The 17913-nt window shown below is 43.1% G+C and overlaps 1 protein-coding gene across 3 annotated transcripts in view; it reads left to right on the forward strand.

Annotated features, from left to right (window-relative positions):
- LOC119449372 (uncharacterized) overlaps positions 1-17913 on the forward strand; it is a 98193-nt gene that overhangs the window by 22419 nt on the left and 57861 nt on the right. Inside the window, exon 1 of one of the 3 annotated variants that reach the window (XM_037712542.2) lies at positions 4819-4964. The exons of 1 other annotated variant lie outside the window; for it this stretch is intronic. In XM_037712542.2, the coding sequence (XP_037568470.1) occupies positions 4932-4964 (33 nt within the window). In that variant the 5' untranslated portion in view covers positions 4819-4931. One more of the 3 variants, XM_049666752.1, reaches the window with a different exon arrangement.

Genomic DNA, 17913 nt, shown 5'->3' on the forward strand with positions numbered 1-17913 from the left:
CTACAGGTGTTGCTCAAGCCGTATAAAACGCGGGCTTATCGTGAGCAGAAACGGTAAATTTCGGTAAATAAGAAAGGCTACTATCATCATCATCATCATCATCATCATCATCATCATCATTGACAGCAGCTGACCCCCCCCTCAGAAAAAACCTGGATCCGCCCCTGTATGTATGTATGTATGTATGTATGTATGTATGTATGTATGTATGTATGTATGTATGTATGTATGTATGTATGTATGTATGTATGTATGTATGTATGTATCTATGCATGCATGTATGCATGTATGTATGCATGCATGCATGTATGCATGCATGCATGCATGCATGTATGTATGTATGTATGTATGTATGTATGTATGTATGTATGTATGTATGCATGTATGTATGTATCTATGCATGCATGTATGCATGTATGTATGCATGCATGCATGTATGTATGTATGTATGTATGTATGTATGTATGTATGTATGTATGTATGTATGTATGTATGTATGTATGTATGCATGTATGTATGTATCTATGCATGCATGTATGCATGTATGTATGCATGCATGTATGTATGTATGTATGTATGTATGTATGTATGTATGTATGTATGTATGTATGTATGTATGTATGTATGTATGTATGTATGTATGTATGTATGTGTGTGTGTATGTATGTATGTATGTATGTGTGTATGTGTGTATGTATGTATGTATGTATGTATGTATGTATGTATGTATGTATGTATGTATGTATGTATGGTATAAATAAAAAAATAAAATAAGCTTAGATTGGCCAGTAGTTATATTTTCTAGCTCAGAAAGGGTAGCTGCAGTATCCGAACCGGGGTTAGTTTCCATATCTCCGCAGAGTAATAGTAGCAGGGAGAAAATGGCATGAATACAATCGGCAACAACATCGTTACTGTGGGCTTGGCAGCTGTACTAAAAAGTAGTTATTTGACTTCTTGGCAAAGCGGCGGTCACCAACCTGCATCACGAAGACGAAAGGATTAGTGGCCTGCACAAGCCCACACATGCACCACAAGTGCACTGGGTATGTGCCGCTTTTCAATGAACGTATTTCACGTCATCGCTTTAGCGAGAGAGAGAGGCAGAAGAAAGGGGAAATGCAGGGAGGTTAACCAGATGGGAAGATCCGGTTTGCTACCCTACGCTGGGGAGAGAGGGGAGGTAAAGTGACATGCGCCATGAATGCATTGCGTTCAAGGAACCTCTCGCCAACTCGGGTTACTGAGTATGTGCCACTGGGTGTGCGGCAAGCGAGAGAACAATTCTCAGTGTTCGCACGCTTCTCGTCTCGGAGGCCACGCGCGGACTTCTCGGCAGTGCCACTAGATGACACAGTGTGTCCAGAAATAAGGAACGAATACAGAGCAAAGAAAACGGTGGACAGTGAGCTCGTGCAAGAGAAAATTAAATGGGCAAGTGAACGTTGTGTGCATAACATTCGCAAAAGAAACAAATGCGCACTAAAAAGATTCTAAAACCATGTAAGAGCACTCGGAGCTTCAACTAAAGAAATTGCCGTGATTGAACGCGGTTAAACCAAGTTTGTCGAGCGATAGCACTGTTTTGCTTGCTTTGGTTTCGAAAGGACACAGACGATGCTCGGCGCCATCAGCAACTACCGCATCCTCGATTGCACCACAAGACAACACACAGACGGTGCTCGACGCGGCAGCAGCAGCGAACGAATTGACCTTCATGCTGCGTCTCGCTTCAACGCGAACTAAGCGTCGAAAGCACAGCGCATACGAAGCTACCAGACTCGACGCATTTTGTACACATCCCAGATCGCCTTGAAAATGATGCCCGCGCGACCGCGCACTTTGTCCACACCGCAGATCGCTTTCAAGATATGGGTGCCCACGCGGCATACGCAGCAGTCGCCGGTAGTGTAGGCTAAGTCCCGATTCGACCTTGGCTGAGCTTGAAGGTCAGATATGCGGAACCAAGCGTTCTCTGGGCTTTTAGCTGGAGTAATAGAGTTATCACTCTAAAATTCGCAAACGGCTATAAGGGACGAAGACGGTAACATCTTCGAAGGAGACGATGCGCTGCGGTACATTACAGACGTTATTGGGGATAACTTCGGCACGAAATAAAGCGTAGTTCAAGCTCAAACAGATCCCACAAAAGAAAACTTTTACTGGAAAAAAAGCAGAAGAAAATGTCCCTAATAACGCGGCCGCAGGACCCGATGAAATCCCGATAGAGCTAATCAGAAACCTCGGTCCAAGGAGCAAGGCACTGCTGAGGTCATAGAGCAAGTGATCAGAACGAAGAAAATTCCGCTTGGATGGCATGAAAGCAAGATGAACTTCATCAACAAAGGCAAAGGTGATAAGGATAAGACGTGTGCTCGTATAGGTCAGTTGCAGTAACCAGTTGCAGAATGTCCGGAAAAAAAATGTAAAGTCCGACAATGGAACGAACAAATTAATACAAAAAATCCGAGGACACCGAAGTTGTGAATGCGAAAGCATTAATGTCCAATTGAACGGCGCTGAGCGGTCCTTCGAGTTCTGCGCTGCGAGTAATGTAGTAATATTGCGGTGCGTGCTGCCCGAACCAGCAAGCAGCAGCCTGCGGTGGCAACGCCGCATGCCACCGACGCGGCGATGCCCTCACGCAACAACAGCTGTTCCCTTTCGCCCGCTCTGTGCTCTGCTCCGTCGATCAGCGCTCGTGACGTGGCGTCGCAGCCAATGGCAATGCGAGTTGAGGTGCCGCTCAACTGCCTTTTTTGCTCAATGGGCCATTTGACGCTTTCGCTTGATGCAGCATCACCTTTGACGCCTCAATTTAAGCACATAAAAGCTCATATGCCATGCACGTCTTCTTTCGCATCGACTTTGGTTGATCCGCCTTTCCTTTTAATAGCGAAGCTGTTTAAGCTCTTCGTTGCGCCGCGTAGCATAAACCAGAAATGTGGACCGATCCTTGAGTTAGTGCAGAAAGGGTCCAAGCGCAATGGCACATACCCCTGTGAACTAGTCAAGCTGTTTAAGCTCGAGGATGGTCCGGCGAGTGTAGGCCTCAAAACCTCCGCCTGGCGATGACGTCACCATGCGTCGCCTAGCAATGCTTCGCTCCAGCTGCGGCGATCGCGCCGAGCCTCAACATAGCTGCGTGGACCGTGACGTCATCGCGCGCGCCGTATCGCTTCGCCTTAGCTTTGCCGAGCCATGACGTCACCGCGCCGTCCGGAGTGGTTGCCGCGGCTGCGCAGAGGTGGAGCTAAGCCATGACGTCACTGCGCCGACCCACGGGATATATAGCTCCGCGTCGCCGCCGCGGCAATACAAAAGCCCCGTTGTATTCGCGCCAAGCACATCGCCGCGAAAATGGGGTGGGCGAAAAAGAGCGTCACTCCCGAAGAAGAGGAAGCGCGGCGCGAAAGCCGCCGCGCCGCTACTCGAAAGCGAGTGAGACGACTTCGGTCCAATCCCGAGTATCGCGCCACTGAAGCGGCGGCGAAACGTCGGCGATTCGCAGAAGATCCGGAGTTACGAGCACGCGAAACCGAGCAAAAGTGTTTGAGCGTCCAGAAGCCTCCAGATACTTTAATGACCGAGTGTTCGTTGCTCCTTGGGCTGTCGATGATTTTGGGGTGATCTTGCCCAAAACGTGGCCGAGTCTCGAAGCATAACTTCGCAAAAACTTGGCCGAACCGAGATAAAGCTAGGTGGGGTCGCCAACTTCGGTGTTTGCCCAGTCTTCGCACCACTAGTGTGAAGCTGCCCCTACATTTTTGTTTGTGCGTTAGTCTGTACTCTGCTTTTTTTGCCTCTGCTTTACATCAATGACTTGCCACAGAATATGGCAGTTAACGTATACGTCTCTATATGCGTATATGCTGATGAATGCGTGTTATGTCATGAAAGCAACGCGCATGAGAGAGAGAAACGAGAAGGGAAAGGTAGGAAGGTTAACCAAGGACGTGCCCGGTTGGCTACCCTACGCTTGGGGAGAGGGAAGGAGGAAGAATAGATAAGGAGCGAGAACGCTCATGAAGAACACGTTGCTCTTTACAATGTATTCTTAATTTACCACATGCTATAGGGATGTGCGAACAGTATTTTTTGAGACATAACAGAATATGAATCGAATAATACGAAAAGTGAATCGAATCGAATTTTGAATACATTTCGAATAAATTTCGAATAACGAAGAGCCTTTTTCACCTTTGTTATATTATAAAGCTATGTTGACATCCCAGGATACACTACATTAATGAATGAATTATGGGGTTTTACGTGCCAGAACCGCGATTTGAGTATGATTCACTACATTAACAAGTCGCCGTCATTACATTGCGCATTATGAAGTACACTTTATCAAAAACTCAAATTGAGCATTATGAACAGATCGTCATGTTTCTTCGGAGCTAAGTGTTGTCGTGCGTTATCAGAATGAAACTTTAAAAGTCAGTCTTATGGGCGTGTTAGCATTTGTGCATAACTTCGATCTGCCAATTTTACATCAAATGATGTTGCAATCGAACGTACCCAATGTAATGTCTGAGATAAGTGTAAGTGTATGAATGATTGCGGTTTAGCTGGGCTTCCAGAGTGATGCAGAGTGCCCCTACGTAACTTCCAGTCCTTTATATTCAATTTGGCAGGGGTGAAAAAAAAAAAAAAAGGGGGGGGGGGGGAGGCAAAGAAAGCTGCTTGCAGTTTGGCTTGTCTCGTCGATACGTTTTTCGTCCTTGAGGCACTTTCGCAGTTCAGTCGCATCGAATCGACCTGAGCGGCGTCTGCTCGCGTGTTCCCACGGCAGGCGTGTTTTACTCAGTTGGTCGGAGCATCGCGCACGCCGAGGGAAAGCGGCGGTGCAAAGGGCGGCGGCAGCTGTGCGAACAGCTGCGCTCTTTTCGCGGGCGCCGACGCAGGAGTACGCGCGCGAGGGGACCATGTACTGCAGCAAGGACAACCTGCTTCAGAATGTGAGTGGGCTTTGGCTTCGTGGCAACGGCAGTGCGCGTTGGCCTCGCCGCGGTCGAGCCAGACGTGTCGGGCGCTGCATGCAATAACCGCAGGGCGACGTGGAAGAAAACCGTGTTGTGGAACGAACCGTGTATGCATGTCGCCCCGCGGCCATCGTCCGTGCTTCGCGATACGTAGTGCGCCAAGCTCCGGCTCGTCCTGTACTTGCTCTTCCGGGAGTCGTGCGTGAATGAGGCAAGCATACGTGTACCATATACAGAACGGAATTCTCCGAGATGGCGCATACATCGACCGAAACCGTGGCGGCAGTTTATAGTTTCTCTTCAAGCATGTACCCTCCGGGCGCCTTGCCCTGTTTGTGTGTAGCGACTGAGGACGCGTTGCAAAAACCTTATAGTATAACGAAACCGTATTATGTTAGCTGCCTGCTCAGTCTTTGTGCTTTAGAAATACCGAAGAGCCTGCTATATATATTATGTCGTGATGGATTTTTCTTTCGAGGAAAGAGAGAGAGAGAGAAACTAGAAGGGAAAGGTCGGGAGGGAGGAAAGAAATAAACTCACTGGTACTATACCTTGTATGTTGCGTAGATTTGCAGCTGTGTGTTCGACTCGGAGTTGCACAGTGTGTAAGCAGTACTCTAGGCGTTACCGAAAAAGTATGTAACAAAATACGTTATTCCTTACGTTCAAATAAAAGGAACGCGTTACCACCCTACGTTATCTATAAATAACGCGTTATACCGTTACCAGAAGATTGTCCGTTTTGCCCGAAGGGTGAAGCACTGACTTCGAGAGAGCAAGGTACAACGTTGCTCTGGACGTTCTCAGACGGTATTCTACCATAGGCGTATCTACCGGGGGGGCAGGGGCCATTTGCCTCCCCCCCACTTTCGAAAGCGGGCACTTTCGGTTACACACTGGAAAGTCCAACAAAACTACAGCTGAAGCTAAATTTTATTGCTTAATAGAGTCACCACGTTAATAATGCTTTTCTTTACTACTGATCCCCGGTTTTGGCAGCGAGTATTGTGCCTCCTCGTGACGCGCTGTAGCGGGCGACGCGCGAGATTCGCCATACACGCTTGCATTGCGCAGAAGTCCTGGCGCTGGACAGTTCCCGCAGTTACAAATTACCGCCTAAGCATACTTGAAAAAACAAAACAATCGGCTTGATATATTTAACCTTCGGGCGACGGGAGAGGTCCGGATAAAGTATTTTAATCAGCCGCGCCCAACGATGGGTGTGCCTTACTGCATGAACTGGTTGGATTATCAAATGCTGGAACTATTGAATCTCCGTCCAGAGATAGTCTACGTAGCGTTGCAGTATAAATATATATCTTATCCCCATCAAAAATCTAATCAAACCACTTACAGGTGTAACTGCCGAATTTCTTTGTGTAATCACGACTTATCGTATATTTATTTATTTATTTATTTATTTATTTATTTATTTATTTATTTATTTATTTATTTATTTATTTATTTATTTATTTATTTATTTATTTATTTATTTATTTATTTATTTATTTATTTATTCGTGATACCTCAAAGGTCCCAGAACGGGACATTACATGAGGGGTGGGCACGTAGAAAAATGGCGGGACAGGTTAGGTGGCGTGACTTGAAGGATGGTCTTCAATATCAGTTTTGAAACGGGAAATGTCGGTGATGAGGGCGATGTCAGTAGGAAGGGTGTTCCATTCTCGGACTCAGTGCAGAAAAAAAGAACGCTGATACGTGGTGGAATGGGCGCGTGGTAGATACACAGCATTGGGATGCGTATGTCGGGAGAAACGATGCGCTGGAATGATCATTTGGTTACCTGTGGGCAGCGAATGAAAGAACCTAAAAAAAAAAAAAAAAAGACGAGCACTTTTGCGGCGGGAGGTGAACGAGAGAAGACACAACCGGGATTTTAATGCTGAGACACTTGTATAGAGAGAACGAACCTGGCAGCGCGGTTCTGAACCGATTCGAGGGAATTAATCATATTAGCCTGATGGTTGTCATAGATAGCACTGGCATATTCTAGTTTAGAACGGATTAGGGTTTCATATGCAAGTTCATTTATTCATGATACCTCAAAGGTCCCAGAACGGGACATACATGAGGGTCTGCGAGGTGGTATGTTCGTGAAAGTGACCTCGGTCGAATGACGTGCAGAGCCATTTCAGTGCTAATAGAACACTTAACTGAATGTTTTCTAAAGGCCTTTGTCACTACTGCTTTTATCGATTTCATTTTCAGGTCGTTTCTGAATAAGAGCTACCCTACTACTTGTTTCCCGGCAGGAGCAAGAACAGCAGATATTTTATATTTTGAAGAAATGAAGACCACTTTATTGTGACGTGTTCCGAAAATTTGATCTGCGGTGGTTGCTTACGTACTCGAAAAACCGCTACTGAATACTCGCTTTCCCCCAGTTTTTATGCTTTATACACGGCATTTAGTTGTTGATCCCGGTATCCTCAGTAAACTATGCGGGACACGGTGTTAACATTTATTCGAAGTACGAAACAATATCCTGAGTGACGAGCAATAAATATTTTTATGTGTAGGTTCATTGCAAGTCTTTGTAGAAAGTTACATATTGACGTGTGCTAGGGTGCCATACCGCCGCTTTCGCCGACTCCTAAAACAATTGCATGTGATATGGACTTGAAATTCCATAATAATAGGAAGAATTTTAAGCGCAGTGCGTTGCGAAAACCTCACTTCCCTGGTTTAAATGCAAGTGTTGCAGATAATTACTAAACCATTGTTTTCCCATTTGTTCCCGTGCACCATACGGGATGCGTATAGGTTGCTTCTCCGGTGTCCTCGGTGAGCTAAACAAGGCATCTTGTTTATATCTGGGGATAATGAAATTTTCTGACGAAGTAAGATTTGTACTGATGAATTACTGTCTTTTAAGTTTCCAGCAAGAAGTGCTTCAAAGCATTACACGGGGACAAGTTCTGAAACGGAACACTAATATACGGGTAACTTTTCAAAGCATGTGATGTAATTACAGGAAACTGAAACATTTAGTGCAACTATTCGAAAAAAAAAATCAGCTTCACTTAAAATCGAGTTGTAATTCAACAAGTTCTCACACCTCTGCCGTCTTTTTCTTTTTAGTATTGAGAGTAATTTATGTTGATTGTACTTTGTTCTGTATAACCTCGACAGTACTATTACCTTAACTAGCTTTACATTTATGCTGTAGACTTAAACACCAAGTAAAATTCTTTAATTCGTAAAATTGACTGCAACAAATATGCATTTTTTGTGAGCTGCACTGCTGCTACTGGGTTGGATCAGGGACCTCTGGGCATTCAATGCCACTTGTCCCTGCATCACATATAGATTTTATAGCGACAAGAAATAAATGCAAATTCAAATAATTTTTCGGGTCTCGATGGTTCACCGTGTGTTATTGAGATATAGGTATATTGTTACAAATAAAAATACCTGACAGATGCATTTCCAGGCTTTTTCACTTATTATAATAGGAATTCACTATATATATGGAGAGAGAGAGAGAGTCAGATCTACTCAGTCATAGTCATGACCATGACTGAGCCAAATGACAATGACTTAGCGAAAAAATATTAACACTCAAAAACCACTGAAATGGGTTCTGACGTGTGTACTAAGTGAAGGAAACTCTAAAGGATGATAGAAGTTATAGTCATGAGCATGACTCAGCAAAAATGACAGACTCAACAAAAAAAAAGTAACACTCAAGAGCCACTGAAATTGGTTCTGAGGGGGGTACTAACTGAAGGAAACACTAAAGGATGATAGTAGAAATCATAGTCATGAGCATGACTCCACAAAATGACAATGACTCAGCGAAAAAAAGAGTAACACTCAAGAGCCACTGAAATTGGTTCTGACGTGGGTACTAAGGGAAGGAAACGCTAAAGGATGATGGTAGAAGTCATATTAATGACCATGACTGAGCCGAATGACAATGACTCAGCGAAAAAAGATTAACACTCAAAAACCGCTGAAGTGGGTTCGGACGTGCGTGCTAAGTGAAGGAAAAGGCTAAAGGTTGATTGTCGAGGTCATAGTCATGAGCATGACTAAGGCTTTCGCCTTAAGGTCTCTTAGGTATATCTAAAGGGACTCCTGAGGACTCAAGACATGAATGTCATGACATGCGTGTCATGTAGATCACGAAAGGGCCGCCTATGTCTTGGTGCTCCCATGGTCGTTTCGTTAACTTGCACACTGCGTTGCATAACATCGATTCCCACAGGGCGAGGGATCTGTCGGCTTTTTTTTTTCTTTTTTTTTTCGATAAGACATGTTTGTCGAATGAAAGAGTGCAACCAGTCAAGGCAAGAAAACCATGTATCACTAACAAATTAATAAAACTGATCGAGCGTAAAAACGCTTTATATGCCCAGTTTGTGAGCTCGAAAGATCCGGAACAGCTTAAAAAAATGAAAGCTTTTAGGAACCACATTATATCGGAAAGAGAAGTAAGAGACTCTTACTTTATTAATATGTTTTCGGGCAAAAATACGCTGCGCACTGACCTGGGTTGGTGTGGGCTTAACACTGTTTTGCACCCGAATAAGTCGCTACCGATTCTTGATGGTCTCCAGCATGCAGAGCAACATCTCTACGATGTTCCGTTAGCTGATGCACTTAATGATTTTTTTCATTCGGCAGTCTGATTTGTCCAGTGATACTAGCACTAACAGTAATCCTTATCAGTATGTGACGGGGAACGTTTCTTTTAAGCTCCACAGGCGTCAGGAGTACGTGATCTTCAAGATTACGTACTCGTGACGCCTGCGGCAGAAAGGATGCTCCACATCCGTCGCCAAGGTTTGTGAGTGGTGGCGCTGGCTAACACTCCCAGTGTTTCAAAGGGGACGCTCATAGCATCCACCGTCCAGGGTTAGTTATAGCAGTAAAACATAAATACCTCAGAAAGTGGATGGCAAAACGGGGCCGTGATAGCTCAATCGGTAACAGCATCGCACGCGTAATGGAATAATGTGGGATCGTTTCCCACCTGCGGCAAGTTGTTTTTTCGTCCATTTTCATTTTCCATTAATTTATGATTTATTTAATTCAGTTAGTAGGTACAAGTAATTTCCCCTATGTTGTCCTTGGTTGCGTTGTTTGTTGGCTTCTTATGATATGATAAAAAAAAAAAGCTAAACTCGGCGGTAATGCAGTTCCACTCAACGTGAAAGCTGGGAGTGCGGAGCAGTTATTCGCCGGTGTTTCCCTCGTGTTTATCCTGAGCTATTCTTTTCACGATGTTGGGATTAGCTTGCCTGCGCTGGCGAGCACCTCGAGCTTCTCGGGCGCGCACCGCTTGATCAGCGCCCGCGCTGTCGCTGCTCGGCGTCCAAGGCGGCGAAGAGCGTCCCGGAGCGCGGGAACGGCTACTGTTCCCTTCCATTTTGGTACTTTAAATGACCGTGGCTTACGCAGTAAGCGTAGGCAAGTACAGCTGCTTCGTTTGTTACGCAATATGAAATTAGATATTGCTGCTATCCAAGAACCAAAGATTGAATTGATGAAAACACACAAGTAGCTCTAACTTCATTTCTATCTGACTATAATGTTTGTGTAAGCCATGCAATCGGAGTTTCCGCTGGTTGTATGCTATTTGTTAGAAAACATTTACAATGTCATGTGCTGCATTTGTTTACAGATAGGGAAGGGCGCCTAATGTGGTGTGACATTGATATCAGTGGTATTAGCTTTAGATTTGTGTGTGTCTATGCCCCGAACAAACTACGTTAACGAGAGTGGTTCGTTTTATCTCTAGAACATCATTTGTCTACTGATCGTGCATTGGTCCTTAATTGTGTATGTAATGCACAAGATCGTATATACGTCCGATTGAAGCTGAGATGTGATCCAATCAGTGATGCGTTGCAAAGCCTGATGTGTGATTATCAGCTTGTGGACATTGGGGAAAATGAAAAGGCGGGATGTCACTACACGGCATTTCCAAGGTACCTCACGTGCAAGGCTTGATCGAATTTCCGTTTCAATTAATGCGCTATCTCTTATTTACGGTTACACTGTGCACCCTGTATTTTTTAGTGATCATTGCCTAGTCTCAGCATCTTTTGGTAGCCGTTGATACCAAAGCCAGCGTATGTGCTGGGAGTTGTGGAAATTTAATAACCAATTACTTTCGCGTGAGTGCATCCTAAAGCGTGTTAATGAGCTTATAGCTCATCTGTCATGCCGCAAGGACTTGCCTCTCTTTGCTGTGTGGGAATTATTCCAATGGGAAGTTAAAATAATAGCTATCGAAGAATCATCAATTTATTATATAAGTGTTTTCGTTCCCTCTTGTCCCCATTATTACTTCATGTGTACCGTGAGGCCTTGAAAGTAAGGTACCTACCTACCACAATGTACGAAGGGCACACTGCCCTTATAGCCAAAAGCAATGATGAAACTAAATTGCAAATAGTGGACAGTGGACCCTATGCAATGTGGATTATAAAATTTTTGCCAAAGTATTAGCTAACAGGTTACAAGTCGTGATAAGATCTGTGGTAGGTGATCATCAAACATGTGGCATGAGAGGTCGGTCCATTCAGACCAACATTCATGCAGCGAGATCGGTGCTAGAGTGTGTATATAGCTGAGGGGATTGGACAGGTAGCAACGGTACAGCTAGATCTGGCTAAGGCGTTCGACAGGGTGAATCACTTGTTCCTGTTTAGTGTACTAGAGCATATAAATATAGGATCCCAGATCCTCAAAGGTGTCAGAATATGTTATGCTAATGGCTCAACGATGCTAATATATAGTTAATGGTTCTCTTTCTGATCCAATTGGGCTTTTATCATCAGTAAGACAAGGATGCCCTTTGTCACTGCTTCTGTTCTGCCTGTATTTAGAGCCTCTTTGTATGAGCATTCTGAAAGAACAAAATTTCCAAGGGTTTAAACTGCCGTCGAATGAGATTCGGGTTCTTGCATACGCAGACGACGTGGCCTTCTTTTGTACTCATGAAAAAGTGTAAAGACTGCTCTTGCAATTACAGAAGAATTTTGTGCGGCTTCTGGTGCTAGCGTTAACTTTGAAAAAAGTTCAGGTTTTTGGTTTGGACTATGGGCCACAATGCCATCACACTACGCAGGCATTCAATGAAAAAAAAAAAATCTGTGCTATTTAGGTGTACCTATCTCACAGTAAAGAAATAGCAGTAGTCATTGGTCGGGACAAGTTGAAAAAATACAAATTGTATTCATGGCGACGGCTCAGTCGTGCTGAAGTGTGCAACGTCTTCTTAGTTTCCGATCTCATGTATGTGCTGCAAGTACTGCACTGCTCAAGACTTAGTATTCAGGCACTGCACCGCGTATTTGCAACATTTATTTGGAGCTCGAGTTGCGAATCGATGCGGTGCGATAATCTGTTCGTTCCTCTTGAACGAGGTGGTCTAGGATTAGTCCATCTATTTGTCAGGCAAATTGTTTCTCGTCTGTTTTTCTTTCGAGACAGTGACCATCCTTTTTTGCGTGAAATGTTACAGCTCCGATTAGTTCATTATCTTCCTGATATAGTAGTGTCATCAGATGCCAAAGAATGTCACACAGCTTCCTTGGGGCTTTCTCAGGGAGGTCGTTGATTCATTCCTTTTCTTGAAAGTTAGGTTCAGTCTGGAGTACATTTTCTCTGCGAGGTCGAAAAGCAATTTATGCTGCACTGGTGGATTCGATTTTCCCAGATCATTTGTATCGTGCACCTTATTTAAATCAGCCATATCAGGATGTACTTAGGCGGGTCAGTAAAATGTGTATACCTCCTGGAGCTAAAACATTTTTCTTTAAATTGCATACGGAAACACTTCCTGTTAAATCCTGGTTGAACGGGAGGGCCTGCTTCGTGCCGTGGTCCACGACTTGTTGACTCTGTCCACGGGCTGAAACCATAGATCACTGTTTTATGACTGTACGGACGCTATATTTTTCTGGGAAATTCTTCAACCGACGCTTAAAATGGACGTTGACATGACTCCATACGCAATTAGGTTCCTACCGCTTAAGATTACTGGTGGTCCTCCCTATGACGTGTTCATAGTACTGGATTTATACAGCCCATGGAGAGCTATACCTTGTGATCGCCATGCCGAAAACCCACGATCTACGAGATCATTATTTCATGAAAGTGCAGCTTATGTAAGAAGTGTGTACGCTGCGCAGGAACCTCCGCCTGACTGGATGCACTTATTGGATGCAGGTGTATGTTTGCCCGAGCTTTAAGTGTGTAGCTATGTCCGCACCTGTAATGTATCTTCAGTTTTCATTTCCATGTATTAAAAGAAAAAAAAAACGACAGTGGCTGAATCGGTTAGCGTGGTGGTCTCGCAACCCGGAGGGTGGTGGTTCGAATCCACAGCCTGACGAGCAATTTTATTTTCGCGCGGCTTGAGAATGAGAGTTTTTTGCGGTCACACCTTGTGTTGTGCGTGACACCCACCTACGAGGGACGACATCCCGGGCCCCTAAAGTGCTCCGCACTTAAAATCGGGTCCCTCGGTTCCCTTTCTTCTCATTAATTACATAACGAGGCTCTCGAATCCGGCAACACTGATGCCTTCGGGTAGCATAAGTGGGTTTATTGACCAGCTGCCTTCACCCAAAAAGATCACTTACTCGGTGACGCCTGCGGCAGAATGGATGTTCCACATCCGCCGCCAAGGCTTGTGAGTGGTGGCGCTGGCTAACACTCCCGGGTTATAGTTGTATATAGTAAAACATAAGTACCCCAGAAAGTGGATGGGAAAACGGGGCCGCGGTAGGTCAATGGCAAGAGCATCGCACGCGTAATGCGAACACGTGGTATCGTTCTCCACCTGCGGACAGTTGTTTTTTCATCCATTTTCATTTCCATTAATTTATCATTTCTTTAATTCAATTAGTAAGTACAAGTAATTTCGCCTATGTTGTCCTTGGTGTCTTTGTTTGTTGGCTTCTTATGATATGATAATGCACATATACACACACCACCGTGAGTCGCAGTTCGCTTCTCGAAGAGGCATGAGCTCTTCTTGAACAACACTTTGCAATGTGGTGCAGTGCAATCCGTCACTTCAAAGAGGTGAGACGTAATGCTAACGCATTTCTCTCGCATTTGTCGCTAAACCGCCGCAGATTTTTTTTCCCGCTTTTTGTACTTGCCTTTCAAACAGGACATTGATATACGCATTGCATCTTCCACGTTGCCGGTTACAGCAGGCGTTCCACAAGGGAGCACGTTAGGGCCACTATTGCATATAGTTTATTGCATATACTGATGATGCGACAGTTTTTATTGAAGATGCATCGCAAAAAGAAGTAGAGCGCAAAACAAACCAAGCACTTTCTTAAGATATGGGCTTATATCGTAACCATTAAACGATAAATCGTAGCAATTCTAGAGCAATTCTTTCCGTAGGGAAGAAAATAGGTTAGCTTATTCACGTGCCCCGCGGTTGCAGCCCGCTGAGTGGCGCTGCTGTCGCCACTTGAGTGACGTCACAGACGTTATTAGGGATAACTTCGGTACGAAAGAAAGCGTAGTTTAGACTCAAACAGATCCAGCAACAACAGAGGAGCCCGAGAGAACTAAATTTAGCATGGAAAGCCTTTATTGAAAAAAAAAAGCAGAAGAAAATGTCCCTAATGACACGGTCCCTGCGCCCGGTGAAATCCCAATACAGCTAATCAAAAACTTTGGTCCAAAGTGCAAGGCACGTACTGCTGACTAATGCCATAGAGCAAGTGATTAGAACAAAGAAAATTCCCGTTGGATGGCGTGAAAGCAAGATGAATCTCATCTACAAAGGCAAAGGAGATAAGGACAATTAAGACGAGCTCGCACATGCCAGTTAAAGTAACGTCGGTGATATATAGAATGACAATGCAAGCCATAAAATTAGAACTATCGAAGTGGGTGGAGAAAAACGATGTATTGGGGGAACTACAGAATGGGTTCAGGCCAGACAGACGCTTCGAGGATAATATGTTTTTTTTCCCAATCATTTTATTATTATACATTAAAACAGTTACAAAGTAATAGTAATACAGAAGGAGGTCCCAAAGTAAAAACTGTCAGGGGGACCTCCTGTTAGTACATGCATAAAAATGTAGAGCATACGATTAGCAACTAAGGTAAAAATAGCGGGAAAATACAAATCAATATAACCAAAGTAAATGAATAAAAAAAAATATCACATCACCTAAGGCTTGCGATTATGGAAAAATGCAAATAAACAAAATAGAAGTAATTAATCAATCATCCGGTAGTTGAAGATTACACAGAAAAGAGCAACAACAATTCTACTTTGAAATACATATGTAATTTCAAACATAGGAATAATTGAATAGGAATATAATCATTACATAACATCAACCGTGCGCAATTCAACACAGCAACAAACTTAATGTATATACAGCCAATTGCCAGATACAGGAACACAAACCGAGAAAAACAATAAAAAGTTGATAAACCATAATGTATGCGCATATATATATATATATATATATATATATATATATATACTCACACACATACACATATATGTATTAGTTAACGTATGTTGTTAGTAAAAACTGTTTTAGAAGCCGACGGAAACAGTGTAGCGAAGGGCTTGATTTAATATTTGACGGCAGAGAATTCCAAAACGAAATTGCAGAAAAGAAGGCTGTCATTTTACCGTAGTTAGTGTTTACTTTTGGAAGCAAGATGTTATTATTTTCAGAAAACCGTGTGTTATTTGTATTGTAAAGTAGCGTTGGGGGAAGTAGCTCATTAGGATGTCACAGTTTCTACTTCTAAACAATAAAAGACCTAGTTTGAGTTGAAATGTGCAGGTTAATGGTAGAATTTCAAGAGTGCGAAAAACGGGTGGCGCTGATGCGGTGAATGAACTATGGGCAATTATTCGAACTGCCCGGTTCTGAAGGTGATTGAGGGATGTCAGGTGTGTGGGGTATGTGTTGCCCCATGATGAAATACAGTAAGTAAGGTGACTGTTAATGAAAGCATAGTAAAGCGATTTTAGAATATGTTGTTGAAAAAAATGTCGTGTTCGAATGAGCACGCGGATGCCAAAAGCAATCTTCTCAATAACAGAATTAATGTGAATGTTGTATTTAAGTTGAGAATCTAATGTAACACCTAGAAAAGTAATACAATTAGAGGGAGGAATGACGCAGTTGTCGATGTATAGTTCAGGGGTTATTGTAAGCGTTTTTTGGGACGAGTGAAATAACATGAACTTTGTTTTAACAGGGTTTACATTTAGCAAGTTATCCTTACACCAAGAAACAAGATTCGTGACATCGGCGTTTAACTTTCTTAGTAGACTGTTAATGTCTTTATCACTAATGAATATGGTTGTATCATCAGCATAGAGGATGCAGTCAGAAGAATTAAGTGATGATGGTAAGTCATTGATGTAGATAAGGAATAATAGAGGACCCAGAACTGATCCTTGTGGAACGCCCTGGTTAGTTGTTATTGGAGTTGATAAAACACTTCCGTAACTAACAACCTGTGTTCTTTTAGTAAGGTAGCTTTTCAAAAGGGCTAAAGCAGGCTCACAAATGCCGAGAGATTAAAGTTTAGCATACAAAATGGGATGGTTAATAGTGTCGAAAGCTTTAGTTAAATCAACAAATACCGCCCCTGCCCATAGCCCATTATCGATAAACTGCTTTATGCTGTCAGTTAGTTTTATCAACGCTAATTCGGTTGAGAAGTTAGCACGAAAACCAAACTGCTTAGGTGTCAAAAGGCTAAATTTTGTTAGGTAGTTTGTTAGGCGATTAACAATGAGCTTCTCAATTACTTTGCTGAAAAATGGGAGGATGGTAATAGGGCGATAATTAGAAAAAACATGTCGATCACCCCTTTTAAATACAGGTGTTACTTTTCCTTGTTTGAGACTCGTTGGAAAAACGCCGGTACGAAATGCAGTGTTAATATTATCAGAAAGAACAAAAGATAACTCGCGAGCAACAAGTTTGATTTTAGATGGATAAATGGAATCTAGGCCACAGCCTGTGGTCTTCAGACTTATTATAGTGCGAAGAACTTCATCTGGTGAAGTGGGTTTTAGGAAAAAAGAGTGAGGCGAGCGAGACAACCTGGGCAAGTAAGTGACAACAGATGCAGAGCTCTTGAAAAATGATTCATTAAAAGAATTGGCGACAGCTATAGGATTAGTTATAGTGCTCGTGCCGTCCGTAAATTCTGTTACAAGCGCCTCCTGTTGATTTAGATTTAAAAATTCTTTTATTACGTTCCAATTCTTTCTGCAGTCATTCCCATTTTCGAGCACTTTATTTTGGTAGTAGGTTCTTTTAGCCTGTTTCAGTAAGACGGTGAGAGTTTGTGAATACAATTTAAAACGGGCCCTTAGGGCGAGGTTAAATGGCTGGAGTTTTACTTTTTTGTAAAGATTATCTTTTTTATTTATACTGCGCAGTAGGCCTCTAGTGATCCACGGATTTCTGGGGGTAGAATACCAACGAGATATGGAGGATACAGACGTACATGAGTTTATGATATATGTTAGTTTCTCAGTCAAATTAATGATTGCTTTGGTAACACATGACTCTTCAGATAACAGCCCCCAGTCAGAGCGGGATACCATAACCACAAATTTCACAGAATCAAAAGAACACTTATTAACCATTTTATTTTTACATTTATTTTGAGTATTCAATAAGAGAAAAACCGGATAATGGTCCGTCAAATTAAAATTCACCACACCAGATTTTTGATCAGACATGACGTTACTGAGTATGTGGTCAATAAGCGTATTCCGACCGGAAGGAGCACATCGCGTCGGAGAATCCAGTAGAGAATCCAAACCATGTCCACTGAAGCACTTAGAGTACATTACACAGGAACTATCATTGATATTTATGATGTTAATGTTAATGTCCCCTACAATAATTACATTATTTTT

Source organism: Dermacentor silvarum, chromosome 4 (genome assembly GCF_013339745.2).
Source record: "Dermacentor silvarum isolate Dsil-2018 chromosome 4, BIME_Dsil_1.4, whole genome shotgun sequence".
NCBI classification, from domain to species: Eukaryota; Metazoa; Arthropoda; class Arachnida; order Ixodida; family Ixodidae; genus Dermacentor; species Dermacentor silvarum.